Source organism: Cucurbita pepo, chromosome 1 (genome assembly GCF_057944985.1).
Source record: "Cucurbita pepo subsp. pepo isolate OVF chromosome 1, ASM5794498v1, whole genome shotgun sequence".
Lineage (NCBI taxonomy): Eukaryota > Viridiplantae > Streptophyta > Magnoliopsida > Cucurbitales > Cucurbitaceae > Cucurbita > Cucurbita pepo.
The window spans coordinates 4,162,477-4,177,126 of record NC_141798.1 but is presented as its reverse complement, the minus strand read 5'-3'; the positions used below and the strand labels follow the sequence as shown (position 1 = coordinate 4,177,126).

The 14,650-nt window shown below is 38.0% G+C and overlaps 2 protein-coding genes across 4 annotated transcripts; both read right to left on the bottom strand.

The window, feature by feature from the left end:
- Positions 1–116: 116 nt before the first annotated feature.
- On the bottom strand, positions 117–6,127 carry LOC111798048 (methionine S-methyltransferase). Of its 2 annotated transcripts, XM_023681004.2 has the most exons (12): positions 5,769–6,127; positions 4,368–4,561; positions 4,092–4,298; positions 3,901–3,996; positions 3,422–3,610; positions 3,156–3,344; positions 2,828–3,064; positions 2,372–2,506; positions 1,979–2,296; positions 1,717–1,896; positions 683–1,645; positions 117–582 (listed from the first exon to the last, which is right to left on the bottom strand). In XM_023681004.2, the coding sequence occupies exons 1-12, from the start codon at positions 6,004–6,006 to the stop codon at positions 286–288; spliced, it is 3,243 nt and encodes a 1,080-aa protein (XP_023536772.2). In that variant the 5' UTR covers positions 6,007–6,127; the 3' UTR covers positions 117–285. The 2 variants fall into 2 exon arrangements, with proteins under 2 accessions (XP_023536772.2, XP_023536787.2); XM_023681019.2 differs by lacking the exon at positions 5,769–6,127 and having other exon boundaries at positions 4,092–4,267; positions 4,368–4,501.
- A 1,200-nt stretch (positions 6,128–7,327) lies between these two features.
- On the bottom strand, positions 7,328–12,952 carry LOC111798038 (protein STICHEL). Of its 2 annotated transcripts, XM_087117101.1 has the most exons (7): positions 10,292–12,951; positions 9,958–10,177; positions 9,163–9,426; positions 8,827–9,120; positions 8,035–8,746; positions 7,754–7,835; positions 7,328–7,657 (listed from the first exon to the last, which is right to left on the bottom strand). In XM_087117101.1, the coding sequence occupies exons 1-7, from the start codon at positions 12,392–12,394 to the stop codon at positions 7,562–7,564; spliced, it is 3,771 nt and encodes a 1,256-aa protein (XP_086973227.1). In that variant the 5' UTR covers positions 12,395–12,951; the 3' UTR covers positions 7,328–7,561. The 2 variants fall into 2 exon arrangements, with proteins under 2 accessions (XP_086973227.1, XP_023536760.2); XM_023680992.2 differs by having other exon boundaries at positions 8,827–9,426; positions 10,292–12,952.
- Between the last annotated feature and the right edge of the window lie 1,698 nt (positions 12,953–14,650).

The window sequence follows — 14,650 nt, the reverse complement described above, 5'->3', positions numbered from 1 at the left end:
GTTTTCAGCTTCCTGTTTAGATCTATCAATTTGCATAAAATAAAGGATCCGACAATAAAATATGTTATATTCACTATAAAAAAAACTAAAATTCGAGCCAAATTATACATTTAATCTAAAAATCAAATGTGTCAAATGTCAGACGAAGTATGTGATTCCCTGTTATAGTTATAGTTTTTGTAAAAAATTATGAAGGGGGCTTTCATTGATAATGAAATAATGCCCTTTTCATGATAAAAATCAACTCAAGGACAGAACAACATGAAAGTGCTTTAAAGAGAGCACTTATAAGCGGGCAATTCTTTTGAACTCAGCAATACAATCCAATGCCTTCTGAAATTCACTTTCCTCCAACGCTATTGTGAACCGGCAGTATCCAGGAATTCCTGTCCATGAGCTGCTGTTGATGCATAAGCCAGTGGCCTTCAGGATGGCCCCTCTGATGTTTGAATCGTCGAGCTTCACTTCGTAATCAATGGCGTTCTTCAGTCTGGTTGTCTTGTTCAAATAAAGAGTCGGCTTGGCAACCATAGAAAACCCGGCATGGGGCTCGAGCACATCCCATCCACAGCTCTCAAGTGTCTATATCTCATCAGGTGAGAAAATATTAGTAAAACAAAACATTTCTAGCATCTGGATCAAACCAATAAAATAATATAGTCAGTAGAAATTTTATGGTTACCTCTGCTAGGCGTCTGGATCTACTTCTCAGGTCCTTAATCTGTCTGGTTACAGCACCCCACATCTCTTCTGACTTCTTCTCTCTTAGTCCTAGCAACTTCTTTATAGCATATTTCACTGTGCTATGAGGTCGACTTAATCCCGAGAAGCTATGAAACAAGTCGATCAAAGGCAGTTGGTTCAAAGCCAGAAAACCGAATTTGAGGGCACCCGTTAGCATCATCGATGATAGTTCTCCAAGCAGGCAAACACAAAATGAACTGCTAGACAGATCAAGCCTAGATAGAACTCCTTCAAGATTCCAGCCGCCCCAACCCTCATAATCAAATTCCAACCCTGAAAATGAAGTATCAATGATGACCCTAGCCCCAAATTTAGCACAAGTAGTTAACAAATTCTCTATTTCTTTCTGGTCATAAACTCGACCAGTTGGGTTAATTGTTGGACCAGATATGTAAACCCACGGGGTTTTCACATTATTGAATGCTTGATTAAGTGCATTCTCTGTTAGCTTGAATCCTTCTTCGGATTTGGTAGGTATATTTACAATTTTTGCCTTTAAAAACTTGGCACTGTAAACGTAGCTTCCGTTCGTCCCAACTGGAAAACACAGTGTTCCTCCTTGTTGGATGCAACAGAGAACCATCTTGTTAAACAATGTTAACGAGCTATCAGCATACGTAAAGTCTATACCAAATGGGAACCCATAAGTGGTTTTGACAAATTGCTTGATGCTAGTGGTGATATCTATTTCTGACTCTGACATGTTCTGTCTTGAAAAACTTTCAAAGATTGCAGCTTTGACTGGAAATGGAGTAGGCAGGAAGCTCTGATCAACATCCATGTGAATCAGGTATGAATTTTCAATCTGGTCAATTGATAGCTCAGCATTATTCAGGACTGAGATGGCAGAACTGGAAAACCCAATTATGTCTGTTGAGCTTGCACTTTTGTCACATTTTCTCTGAGGACATGAATCAATTAAAAGTTACAACTATGGGTAAACAAGTACATTAAAAAACATGTTTTATGTACCTGTGCTGGTAGATGTCGATCAGGTAGCTGAAAAGAAAGTAGCTCATGGAAAAGACATCCATAATAATATTGACTTATGGGTGCAGTGTTCCCTTCTAACAATTCTACGGTCTTGGACAAGGCCTTAAGAATTGGTTCTTCTTCAGAAATAACAAAAGCCACTTCTAAATCCATATATACCTGGAAAGTGTACTGAGTAGTCATTTAGTGATAATTTAATTGAAGGAAGCAACTGATACCTGGAAGTTGGAAAATGGATTACCTGATTTTTCACTAGGCCGCACAAAATAGCTGCATGAGAAGGAAGAGAGTTTCCTGCTAGATACTTTAGGACGCCATTGGAACTAGGAAGACTGGATAGCTCAAAGTGGTCTGATATGTCTATGAAGAGACGGGAACCTATTTCTCTTGTAACATCCAAAAGCTGCACAAAAGCTGAGCTAGTAACAGCTTCAAAATGAGCCATCCCAGTCACCACTACCTGAGGTTTCAGCTTCTTTACCAGCTCGATCATTAAATCGGACTGGCTCGGAGCCTCAATAACTGTACGTACTTCGTCTGCGGCACGATCAATTCCAGTCTGCAAAAGAAGAATACAGATGATCCCAGGCTTGCCCCATTGCTAGTGCTGAATTGTGCATGAAGATGCACTTACCTCAATATTGAGAGAAGTTAACCATTGTCTTGGTAGGTGTCGAGTTAGATGCTCATCCACAATGGCAAGTCGAGGGGAGAACAAGCGCAGAGCATTCTCAATGGCCACAGCCCTCGAAGGAAAAACCACAACATTCTTCACATGAAATGGCAACAGACAGACCACTTAGAGATGCAGCTTTGTGTATTCTCCACATAACAAAAAAAGACCACAACACTCATAGCGCAGAGTGTTCGTGCCAGAGCGTTGGACACAAATACGTCCCGACACGTGGCCAACACGCTATTTTACGCATCACAGTTTGGAAAATTTTTTAAATAAAAATTACCCAAATCATTTAAATTTAGAAAAAGAGAAAAAAAAAAAAACAAAAATGACAAAAAGTGATGAAACAACTTGTAAAAAGAATTGTAGTAAAATATCGATCAAGAATGGATAAGTAGAAGGTCATCTTACACCAGAATTAAGTGGTATGTGGTGGTATTTTTTCATAAATCCAGCAATAAGGCTTCGGAAACGCAAGCTCCCAGCCGGTGGCTCATATGGAAAGTATGCATTTTCTTTAAAAGTGCTGGCAAGATAAGCTAGGAATGAAATCTTCTCATCAGCAACAGAATCATCTTGAAATGATAAATCTAATGAACCGCTGATTTCTTGGAATCCAGTCTTAAGAAAATCAAATATTGTCTTAACCTGTCGGTTCAATGCGATTTTCTATGAATATTCATTCAATATCCTCGTTATCTTTTACCTTAAAAACAGCTTTATTAGGGTACGGAAGAACCTGATTTGGCTGACGGAGTTGGCAGCTATAAACTGATAGTGCATGAGAGATGCGACCACCAGCCTTCCCATAAGCCCATGCTGTGCGAGCACAAATAGGCTGATCCCCTGAAAGTCCCATAAAAAACTCAAAACGATGCGGACTGTTCTTCTCAATTTCAACTAAGGCAGAGATGTCAGTGTCAGCTGCCTGTAAATAAAACATATGAATATGAACTCTACATGTATGAACAAATTCATCTCTGATGAAAAGAAATCGTTTTTTGCCTGAAGAATTTTGGTCTGCCAAAGCTTGGTAATGCGGAAGCCACGCCGTTCGAATAAGCGCTTGCAAACAGCTTGTCCGGGACGACCTCCCATATTGAAGATCATAATCCCTGTTGATTTGATGACACTTATTCCTTCCTCTACTGCCCTGGCTATCAGACCTAATCCAAATTGATCCTCAACAAAACCCTGCATTAAAGGATAGTAGTACAAGGACTCGTTACTCCAAAATGTTAGGAATCACGACTCTCCACAATGATATAATATTGTCTATTTTGAGCCTGAGCTCTTATAGCTTTGCTTTTGGTTTCTCCAAAAGATCTCATACCAATAAAGATATATTCCTTACTTGTAAACCCACGATCAACCCTTTAATTAGCCTTAGGGATTCCTCTCCCAACAATTTTCAACAGAGAATAGGTTAAACACCGTGAATATAAGCCATAGAGATCCATAAAAAAGATGTATAAGTGACTTACTTGAAGTGCACAATAGTTACTCAACGAGTGCAAAAATTCCTCACTAGCGTTTTCGGTAATCATCTTGGACATAGCATCTGGATTTGGGTTAAGAATCTGCAAGAGGTAACCAATTGTGAGTTCCACAATTTTATGCTAAGATTTTGTTTTTCTTATAGTTCCATAATCAATTCTGTAAGCTTCCGCTGTACCTGAGGAATGCATCCAACAATTCGCTCAAGTTGGATGTCATTATCTCTACAGTAGGCCAGCAGATCAGATTCATGGAACTCCACTCTATCCAAAAGGGTTCTGTTCTCACTGTCAAGTATGGGTTGGCCCTTCTCATCCAGAGCGTTTAAATATAGATTAATCCAAGAGATCTTGACTGCTCGAGGGTTGATATCAAGGCCGTAGACCTACAAAACTTAACTTAAGAAGTATTTATAGGCTTATTAGCTGTTAATGTAAAGTTTTTGAAGACAAACCTTGAAAGGTAACCATTTGTCAGCAATGGCAATGGATATCCACCCATTTCCACAACCAAGTTCAGCCACTGTTTGATCCTTAAATATGGAATCTGGGTGCCTATTCAATCCCTCGAAGAAAGTAAATGACCAATCTTCCGGGATGAAAATGCTGGGGATTACCATTGAACTCAGTTTCTTCCTCCCGTGGTAACCTGATGAAAAGGTTTCAAGGGCAGAAATTCAAAAGAAAATAAATATATAAAAATACAACAACGAACTGCTGCCGAACGATCAGCTTGATCACTACTTATGTAATGACTATATATATGCTAGCGGGAATAATCACAGTGTTTCTTGACAATTGTACTGACCATACACTGGCTACCGTGAGGGAGAATTCACCCGTCCTTTTTCAGGTATAATTTGCGGCCCGTAAGATTTCGGTGTTGGATTGTAAGATCTCATATCGATTGAAGAGAGAACTGAGTGCTAACAAAGATGCTAGGACTGAAGGGAGGTGAATTGCTAGATCCTACTGTCCAAAATGCAAAATGGTATGATATTGTCCACTTTGAGCATAAGCACTCATGCCTTCCCTTTGGGCATTCCCAAAAGGCCTCGTTATTGAAGAGAGTATTTCTTGATAATAAACCCATGATCATTCCCTAAATGAGTCGATGGGACTTTCATCATCCAACACCTATATTGATTGGAGAGGAAAACTAAGCCTTCTTTTACAAGGGTAGGGAAACCTCTCTAGCATAACGCATTTTAAAAATCTTGAGGGGAAACGCAAAAAGGAAAGCTCAAAGAGGACAATATCCGTTAGCGGTGGCCTTGGGTTACAAATGATATCAGAATCAGACACCAGGCGGTGTGTCCGAGGACACAGAGCCTCGAAGAGGAGTAGACACTGGACGGCATGTCAGCGATAATGTTAAGTCTCGAAGGGGAGTTGATTGTGAGATCCCACATTGACGGGAGAGAGGAACGAGTGCCAGCGAGAACGCTGGGACTCGAAAGGGGTGGATTGTGAGATCCCACATTGACGGGAGAGAGAAACGAGTGCCAGCGAGGATGCTGGGACCCGAAAGGGGTGGATTGTGAGATCCACATCGGTTGAAGAGGTGAACGAAACATTCTTTATAAGATGTGAAAACCTCTCGAAAATCTCTCCCTAACAAACACGTTTTAAAAACCTTATGATGATGATTTTGGACTCCACTTATTAATTCATAAAATCAAACACAGTGCAAGACACAGGAAGCATTCCGATTCTCTCATTGCCGCAATGACAAAGGGAGCTGGTGCAACCATAACTTTTAGAAAAACGAATTACAAAACAGCGTTTCAAATTTAAGTACGCACAAACATAAAGTCCAAAACAACAAAAAAAAAAAAAAACAAAAGAAGTAGGACCTTCGTATTGGTCGAGAAAGATATCATCGATCCGGAAATGGTAAGAGGAGAAGCACCGATCGCAATCATCCTTGGTAGGAAAACGCCTCTTAATATCGTCGAGAAACACACGAGCTCTAACTCTGGTAGCCGGATCATCAAGTCGGTCGAGGACGGAACGGAGAGCGGCGTAAGCGTCGTCGCCAGACTGCTGACAGCGACTCAAAAACTCATCAATGGAGTCCAAAACCGACGCCATTGGAGGGAGGAAGAAGCAGAGAGTGAGAGAGAGAGAGAGAGAATGGCGGGTGAAGGTTTTAAGCTTAACGTGAAAACGAAGGAAACGAAAGAATATTAAAATTTTAATTTTTTTTAAAGAATTAATCTAAAATTTAATGAATTTTTTCCTCTACTTATTATTATTTTTATTTTGGTCACCTCCAAAAATAATTGGGGGAGGGCGGGTTCATTGTGGCTCTCCCCCAGTTTATGACACGTGGCCAGCCGAATAAATACTTTTTTAAATTTTCAGATTGCACACGTGGATTCTTTTCTAATTTATGCTTTTTTTTTTTTTTTTTTTTTTTTTTTTTTTTTTTTTTTGTTATTCATTTTTGTAAGATTCTGTGGTTAACGAACATATTTCTTTTTCATATCTTTTTGTTTTACCTTTCTATTTTATCTTTTTTCTTCTTTATTTCCATTTTAAATTTTGGCGTTGCTCGTCCTTTCTGTTTTTTTATTTTTTTTTCCTGATTGTGAAGCCTTTATTTAAATATATATTGCCTTTATAAAAGCCCTTTTAGAAAGTAATGTTATTTATAAATTACACAGAGTATCGAAACATTTGTGCGAATATTTTTTTTTTCTTAAAAAGAAATAAGAGGAGAATTTGAACTTTTTGACTTTAATAAAAAAGAATATATACAAATTATTGTTAAATTAGGTTGACATTAACAATTAGACTATATTTGTAAAAATTAAATGATAATGATTATTCTTATGTAATGTGAAATAATTATGAAAAAACAAGTGAGTTCAATTCAATCCAATTTAGTTTTGATAAATCTTGCCACAAATTTTTTTTTTCTTCTGACATTCCTAGATTGAGGATTATTGAGACACGTTGGTTAATTTAGTGGGAAGCTTTTTGGGCTCGCTTATGCTTAAAGTTCACAATATCATACCATTGTGTAGAGTTAGTGATTTCTAACCTGTTGAAAGTATAATAAATAATAATAATAATTTTAAAAAGAAACTTTTAAAAGCACTTAAATGGCCTGAAAAAAATCTAAGATAGAAGATTTGCTCTTCCATAAGGACAAATTTTCGTCTTGTTCTTGTCGGTTGTCTTAAAGAGTTCACATGGTATTGCATGAAAAAGAAAATGTACCTTTTTTATCCAATAAAATAAATATTTAGAAATCAAATATTTTCATTCCCAAAAAATCATTTTATTTGTTTAGTTCAAAAGGTCAAAACTAACATTTTCCCCCAAAAGAGAAAAGGCCCATTCTGTGAAGATATGGAGATCTTGAGTTCTAAGATTTCCTTATCTAACTAAACCGACATTGTATACATCTTTTTAAGATAGTGATAGGCTGAGATTCTTTACAAATAAGTCAAAAAGAATTCTATTTGGAACCAAAGCTTCCCCCTCCAATTAGGCACACTCCAATGTTCATTACTGACCATTTATTGGCTCGATTAATGAGAACTTTACATCAACTACTTCCCCCTCCATCCCTATGCCCATAAAGAATTGTACCAAAAAACACAAGATTACAGACACAAAACGATTACCAGAGTCATGTTTATCGTCTAGATCGACTCCCGAAATTCCTCGACTTCCCACACTCCCCAAACAGTGAAAATCTTCCACTGCGTGACCGACCATGGTTGGTTCTTACCTGCTCATCACCAACAGAAAAAACAGACATCAATGACTCCCAACTCAACGTCAAGTTAAATGTTCATAAAAAGGAAAAGTGAACTAAGGAAATTACCTTTCCCCTTTTATGGGATTTGCTGTTGTTCCAGCAGAACAATCCACTACAACCACCAACCGCTGAGCTTGATTCATATCCCCTGTATTTAAAACAAATGGAGGCATGGATCTTGTTAAAATTAAGAGTTGAGATCATTTAGGATAAACTTTGATGATCCTCCCATGGAAATATGCATAAGAAAACCATATTTTACGTTGTTCATCCTCTACTCAGCAAAAACATAATGAAATTCAAGTCAAGAAAACTCAGTGATTCAATCGAAAGCTAGAGAAACTCACAGGTTATCCTTGTTTGCATTTCCCACCATGCCGCCATCGTGCAGTATACTTGGGGAGATAGCATAGCGGTCCACCCGTCTGCCAACCTGCTCCTTCTGGGCAATTAGCTCTTCATTAGCCTTCAGAACTTTAAGCTCACGGTTCAATTCATCATCCCATTTCCGAGAGGAGTCCCCTGTTGAATTCATTTCTTCCGTTTGATCTTTATAGTATGAACCATCTTGAGGCAGGACTTGATTCTTCTCGGGTTTCAAACGACTCAAAGATCCAGGTGTGCCTTTTTCCATGGCCTGTAACCAGGCAGTTTCCAACCTTTGTTCACGAATAATTGATTCTATTCTCTGCATCGGGATTTCCTGTCTCCTGTCCCTCGAACCGTCTATTTGATTGTTACTTTCGGATGGTAGCTGCGATGAATCAGAGGTTGCTTGATATGTTCCATCCAGAATCAAAGAGCGGCTAGAATAGCCCTCCATTGCATTAAGATTGGCAATTTTCCTTTCTTTATCAACAGGTTCGTGTTCTACACCTTCGGACGACTTGGCTGCAGTCATACCATTAATAGAAGTCTCACCATCTGGTAACAAAATGATTCTAACTTCTACGTTGCATCTAAGAACCATCTCCATAGAATTTGTGATACTGCTCAGAAACCTTTCAGCTCTGGATTTGATATCTGCATCCTCAAAGGCAACGTATGCAATAAGGGTATCTGCAAGCAGAAGAAATTAAGCACCTATCAAACGAGAAAGGGTACAATTTCGGAAGACAATCAATGGTTCTGGTCCTTACCTTCAGATTCCGAAAGGGACAAAAGCTTCCCATAAGCATACAATAGCTGCCGCAACGTCTTTGAGTGGCATCTTTCAATACAATGCACCCAGATGTTATCCAACTTTTCTGAGTTTTTGCATCTGAAAACCATATTTCTAAGAGTAGCATCATCACGCGAAAAAGAGTTTTTACCCTCCATGAACTGTTTATGCGTGGGCTTGGGGTTGTTACTCAAACTATCAACCATAGGCGACAAATCCCCTTGATTATTATAATTGCCATTTTTCAGGTTGCACAAGGATGCAGGGGAACCTAACTTTGGTATAAGATGAGAAAATGACGATGCAGGGGAACCTAACTTTGGTATAAGATGAGAAAATGACTTTTGTTTGTAGCCAATTGTCCCATTTGAAGTAGTTGATGGATCATCGTCAGTTGTCTTGCAGCTCTGTCTCCTATTGCTGCCTGTCGGAGTGAAATCTAGAGAAGATATGGAACCAAGTTGCAAAAGAGTTGCTGTGAACCAAGTTGAACGCTCACTGGAAACTCTCAACTGCTTCTCGGCCTCCGAAAGAAACTTAAGAGCATGCTTCAATCTTTCCACTTCGGTTTCGCTTACTGAAGGAAAGCCACAAAAGACGTCAATTTAGGATAATCGTAGCAATCTCCAGAACATTTGTTATACTAATTTCGTAGATCAATATTAGCAAGAAAGATATTCTTTTCACTTCAGAGGACAACATCATCATCTTTCATTATAAGGATAATCAAATCAAAACGAACATTGTACAGTTAATAATCAAATAAAATACAGAAAAACAAAAAAATCATATTTATAACTGAAGAATTTCCCCACCAGTACAACTTATGGATGAACAAGTAATCTTCATTACAAGGAAGAAATGGAAATTCATGTTTAAAACTGACCATGCAAAGAAGAGTTGATGCAGGTACATTAAGAGTTCAATAACATAGGTTTACCGTATTAGGGGCCTCTAATCACATCAAACCCAATTATTCAAGCAGACATTAACAGTTCGAAATAATAAAAAATTGTGTTCTTATAATCTCATAAGTATACCATATCTTAAACATAACACCAGCATGATTTTGATTTAATGACATCAGAAGACGGTGCAAAATACTCACAACTGCGTCCACAAAATATTGAAGCACTGTCTTTAGGATCAATAATGTTGTAGGTTCCAGCAATAATGTCCATAATCAAGCTGGCGAGCTGAGACATCAAAACCAGCGGATCAACCCCAGAATCCATCAACTCTCTTGCTCTTTTAACTGTTTCTGCGGTGTTTGAAGACATTGCTAGCGCTAAAAGCTCAAGCAACTTTTCATCAGAAACAATGCCCACCTATGAAAGAGGAAAACAAGTGATAAATATGAAGAACTATTTTCAAAAAGTGGAAAGAATCAAATCAAATCAAACCAGGTAACATGAAAGCGAAAGAATAGGGACTGTGCTCACAAGTTCATTAACCAGAGATATTGTTATCCTTTTCCCTAACAAACTCAATTGTTCCAACATTGTTTCAGCATCTCTAAGTGAACCATCAGCATTCATAGCTATCAAATCCAATGCATCCAAATCAGCATCCAAGTTCTCCTCTGCAGAAATTCTTTTAAGTCTTTCTACCATGTCACAATCTTTTATTTTGTTAAATATGTACTTCTGACACCTTGACTGAATGGTACGGGGTATACTGTCAAGATCAGTAGTTATGAATATGAAGACGACACGTTGAGGAGGTTCTTCAAAGAATTTGAGAAATGTGAGCCACGCCTTAGAGGGCAACAAATGACACTCATCAATGAGAAAAACTTTATATCTCAAGAAGGCTGAAGATGACCCGGATGATAACTTTTTTAATTGGTATCTAATTCTATCTATTCCCTTCCTATTTGTTCCATCAATTTCCAAGAGATCCTTTTGTTTGCCAGACATGAAATCAGTGCATTCTCTGCAGTATCCACATGGCTTATTTTCCTCCGGGGCCAAACAATTCAACGCAGCAGCAAAAATCCTTGCTGCTGTTGTTTTTCCAGTACCCCGTGGGCCTTGGAAAAGATAAACAGGAGCAATCCGTCCCCTTGAAATAGCATTTATAAGTGATTGTACCACTATATTCTGACCTATCAGTTCATTAAAAAACATCGGTCTATACTTCTGGCTGAAACTTGTTGTACTTTCTGGTGTACTTCCCTCCTCTACCTCCCCATTTAAAGCAACAATCTCTAGCCCTTCATGACTCCTGCAACTTGACCATCTTCGTCCATCTAACCTACTCAGAGCCTCCAAATCAAGCTCCCCAAAGTTAGTAGACAGTTCATCATCACTTCTCCCGGTTCCAATCGATGAACCAACTCTGCCATCTGCACTGTTAGTAAGCAATGGGAGGACCCCTCGAGCACTTCCTGAAGTAAATCTTCGGTTACTGGAATTTAATGATTTGCGCCTAGAATAAATAGATTGACTACCAAACAAAATGCTACTTCCCTTCCTTCTCCAGGTATCAGAAAGTGAAGGAGAGCAACAACCTCCACAAACTCCTCTATGCTTTGGCGTCCGCTTTGACCAATAGCAAGGAATACCACATCCCTGACGACCAGGAAAATCTAATTGATCATCCACTTCATCATCTGCATCATTAATCGAAGTTGTGGTGCCTTCCCAAGACCCAACAGTACTTGGGTTGTTATTAACATACCTATTATAAGAACTAGTAGATAAAGCTGGGGTGCTATAAGAATAGGAAGAGTCCTCTTTTCGATGATTTCTCAATAACTTAGCAGATGGGTGGAGCTTCAATAGTAAAGGGGAAGCCGCAGAATATCGTCTGAAATCCTCTGAGTTAGAGTAATCTTCGGTGTCATCAGACTGCTCGATCGAATCATCCTGGCTGAAACTAATAGACAACGAAGGATGGCCCTCCAACAATTTCCTACCAAGAACAGGACCCTTTTGTCGATGTCTCGACAAAACATCCAGATGGGAACAATGCTTCTTACTCTTTTTCTTGAACGCAGAAGCCCGTTTGGCCAATGGTCCGCCATATGACACTAGATTTGCATCACCGCACCTGAAGACCATTGAAGAACAGAGATCTCCCAAGTAGGTGTCGCTCTTTGAGTCGCCTCCATTTCGAGCATCACTCAAGCTATCATCAAGACTGAGCCCCGGAACTGAATAAGACCCATCATTAGTACCGTTGTTGCCATCACGGTCTTCCTTCTGATGGATAACACTCTTTTCGCTTGATGATTTATGGCTCTTCCAGTTGTAGAGGTATATCTTCTTGTCCTTGGGATTCCGATTTTCATTTCGAGGAGGAACAATGGCGTCCAGTTGGGATTGGCCACTATGCCTCCTGGTCTCACTTTCCAAGTTCTTGTTCAAAGAAGAAGACGCTCCACCCGGCACCGCAGCCAATACAGATCTAGAAGAGTTAAGCGGAGACTTCCAAGACGAGGTAGTACCAGGATCCCGGAGAACACGAGCAGCCTTGCGGATTTGAGTAAGTTCCTTTTTCAAATGAAGCTTACTAGGATCAGAAACTCGAACTTCGGCCATTATCACTCAACTAGTAGAACTCGAAGCAAACACTCAAAGCACAGATTAGCTGCAGAACGAACTCGTAACCATTTACATTGGCATAATCACACACACATTTCCATTTCATCGATCAAACATGATAGCAAGCAGTAGAACAACAACAACAACAACAACAACAACAACAGAAGAAGAACAAGAAAACACAAAATGTTTACTTAATCTCCATCATAGAATACGAAAACGATCAGTAACAAAAGTGATTGAAAATAACAGAGATCTGAGAGACCCAGAGAGAAAGGAAAAAAAGAAAATGTAGTAGTGAGTTTTAGGGTTTTAAGTTGGCGCCTCAAAAATGAGCCTCTGAATACAAATTTGAGAGAATGATTCCAGAGAAATTGAAGAAATGGAAGATGGAAAACTGCCTCTAAACACGGCGGGCTTGATTGATTGATTGATTGATTCTTCTCTCTCTGCAACAATGGCTTGATTATTGATTTTAGGCAAATTTTGAGTCAACAAAGAACTGCCCTTTCCCTGTTCTTCATTCATTGCAATCCGCCATTGATTTTATATTCATACAAAAAGGAGGAGAAGGAGAAACATTTTCAATTATTGATTTCACAAATTAAGATCCCTTTTTTACATTTTTTTTTCCTTTTTTTGGATTATTATAAATAAATAAAAAATGGTTTTTTATTTTTTATTTTTTATAATTTGTACCTTTTATTGTTTTGAAAGTTGCATATTCAAAGTAATATTCTAAAAAGAAAACATTTATTTTATTTACTTCCTACTTTGCATGAAAAGCTACTTTATATGAAGTATGAAACTTGGGGATTGGAAAATAAAGGAAAATTAATTTAAATATTTTGGCTTTTCAAGCAAAATTAATTTCTCCAAAATAAGCAAATTGGCTCTTAATTAGGCTAAAATAGAGCCCATTCATCAAATGGAGATTTATTGTTATTATTATTATTATTAATTATTATTAATATAAGGGAGAATCATTTTCATTCCTTTAATAAATAACTAAATTAATAAAATATTTGCATTTCTAATTCTAATGTAATTAATACGCACATGCCTATAAGTTACAGCTTATAGGTAACTATTTCATAACTGTATTAAATAATATTAATTATAATAACTAAAATAAGTTATTTATTATTTACCAATTTGGGTAAAGTTAAATAAATTATTAAAACTAAATTTATTATTAGGAGTGCAATTTTAGTGACTAAAATCATATTTTAACCGACAAAAAAGTTGGAAGTGACATCCAATAAATATAATATATTGAAAATAGAAAGGCTACAAATAATTAAGTGTGGGATTAAATGAATAATTTATAGTGATATTATTATTATTATTATTATTATTAAAGGTTCTAAATCACTTATCCATTCATTCACCTTAGAGTGAATTATGGGCCTATTATAGGTCTCTTCTTTGTCACTTTGATTGTTTAGAGAATCAGATCGGTTGAGAGGTGAAGCTACGAGAAGAGTAAACACTTACAGATATGATGTCAGGGCAATCCAATCACTCGGAGAAGAGTAAACTGTGCACGCTAAGAGAAAAGGGGAGAATCCTGTTCTAACCGGGCATTGCCGTGGGTCAAAGACAGCAGCAGATAAAAGAGCATGCGATATTTCTCGGGATCGCTCAAGGCTCATTTGAAGAAGTTGTTGATAGAAAAGATGGATTAACAGCCATCTCTTTCAATGGGAATGTGACTATGAAAGTAAGAGAGGAGAAGGATGAAGTTATGTGATAGGTAAGAGCATTAAAATAGACAGAAGAAGACACAGCAGCAGAGGCCACAAGGTGTGTGCCTGAAGTTTGATAGATGCAGAAATTAATGAGCAAAAAAGCCTCAATAGTCACACCTTGCAGACAAGCATTCACTAAACAAAACAAAACAAAACAAAGCAGGACTTGACTTGACATCGCCCCATTGTCTTCTTAAGTTTGTTAGAGATGATATTAAATCATCCAAACCAACAAACAAACAAACACTTACAGACATCTCTAAATGTATCCATTTTCCTCTCTCTTTCTCTCATCCAAATTGCCTCAAACTTCTTACACAAACAGAAATTTCAACCTCAGCCCCTTCAACCAACAAGCATAAAGGCAGATCCAAATCACTGTCATTCTAGGTCCTCCTCCTTCAATAGCCAGCCTGGTTGAAGAACACATTAAAAAACATGATCCACCACTCTACCTATCCAGTTCTTCTACAGGCATTTAATAGGGGGAAAAAAAAAAACA

What these genes read in the sequence shown, in the direction of transcription:
- LOC111798048 (XM_023681004.2), bottom strand. Translation starts at nt 6,006, where the DNA reads ATGGCGTCGGTTTTGGACTCCATTGATGAGTTTTTGAGTCGCTGTCAG. An exon ending in CTTTCTCGACCAATACGAAG is followed by an intron (nt 4,562 to 5,768) that starts GTCCTACTTCTT and finishes CCTTTTCATCAG; the next exon opens with GTTACCACGGGAGGAAGAAA. An exon ending in GGCAGACCAAAATTCTTCAG is followed by an intron (nt 3,345 to 3,421) that starts GCAAAAAACGAT and finishes TTTTATTTACAG; the next exon opens with GCAGCTGACACTGACATCTC.
- LOC111798038 (XM_023680992.2), bottom strand. Translation starts at nt 12,394, where the DNA reads ATGGCCGAAGTTCGAGTTTCTGATCCTAGTAAGCTTCATTTGAAAAAG. An exon ending in TATCTCTGGTTAATGAACTT is followed by an intron (nt 10,178 to 10,291) that starts GTGAGCACAGTC and finishes CCTCTTTCATAG; the next exon opens with GTGGGCATTGTTTCTGATGA. An exon ending in AATCCCATAAAAGGGGAAAG is followed by an intron (nt 7,658 to 7,753) that starts GTAATTTCCTTA and finishes GGTGATGAGCAG; the next exon opens with GTAAGAACCAACCATGGTCG.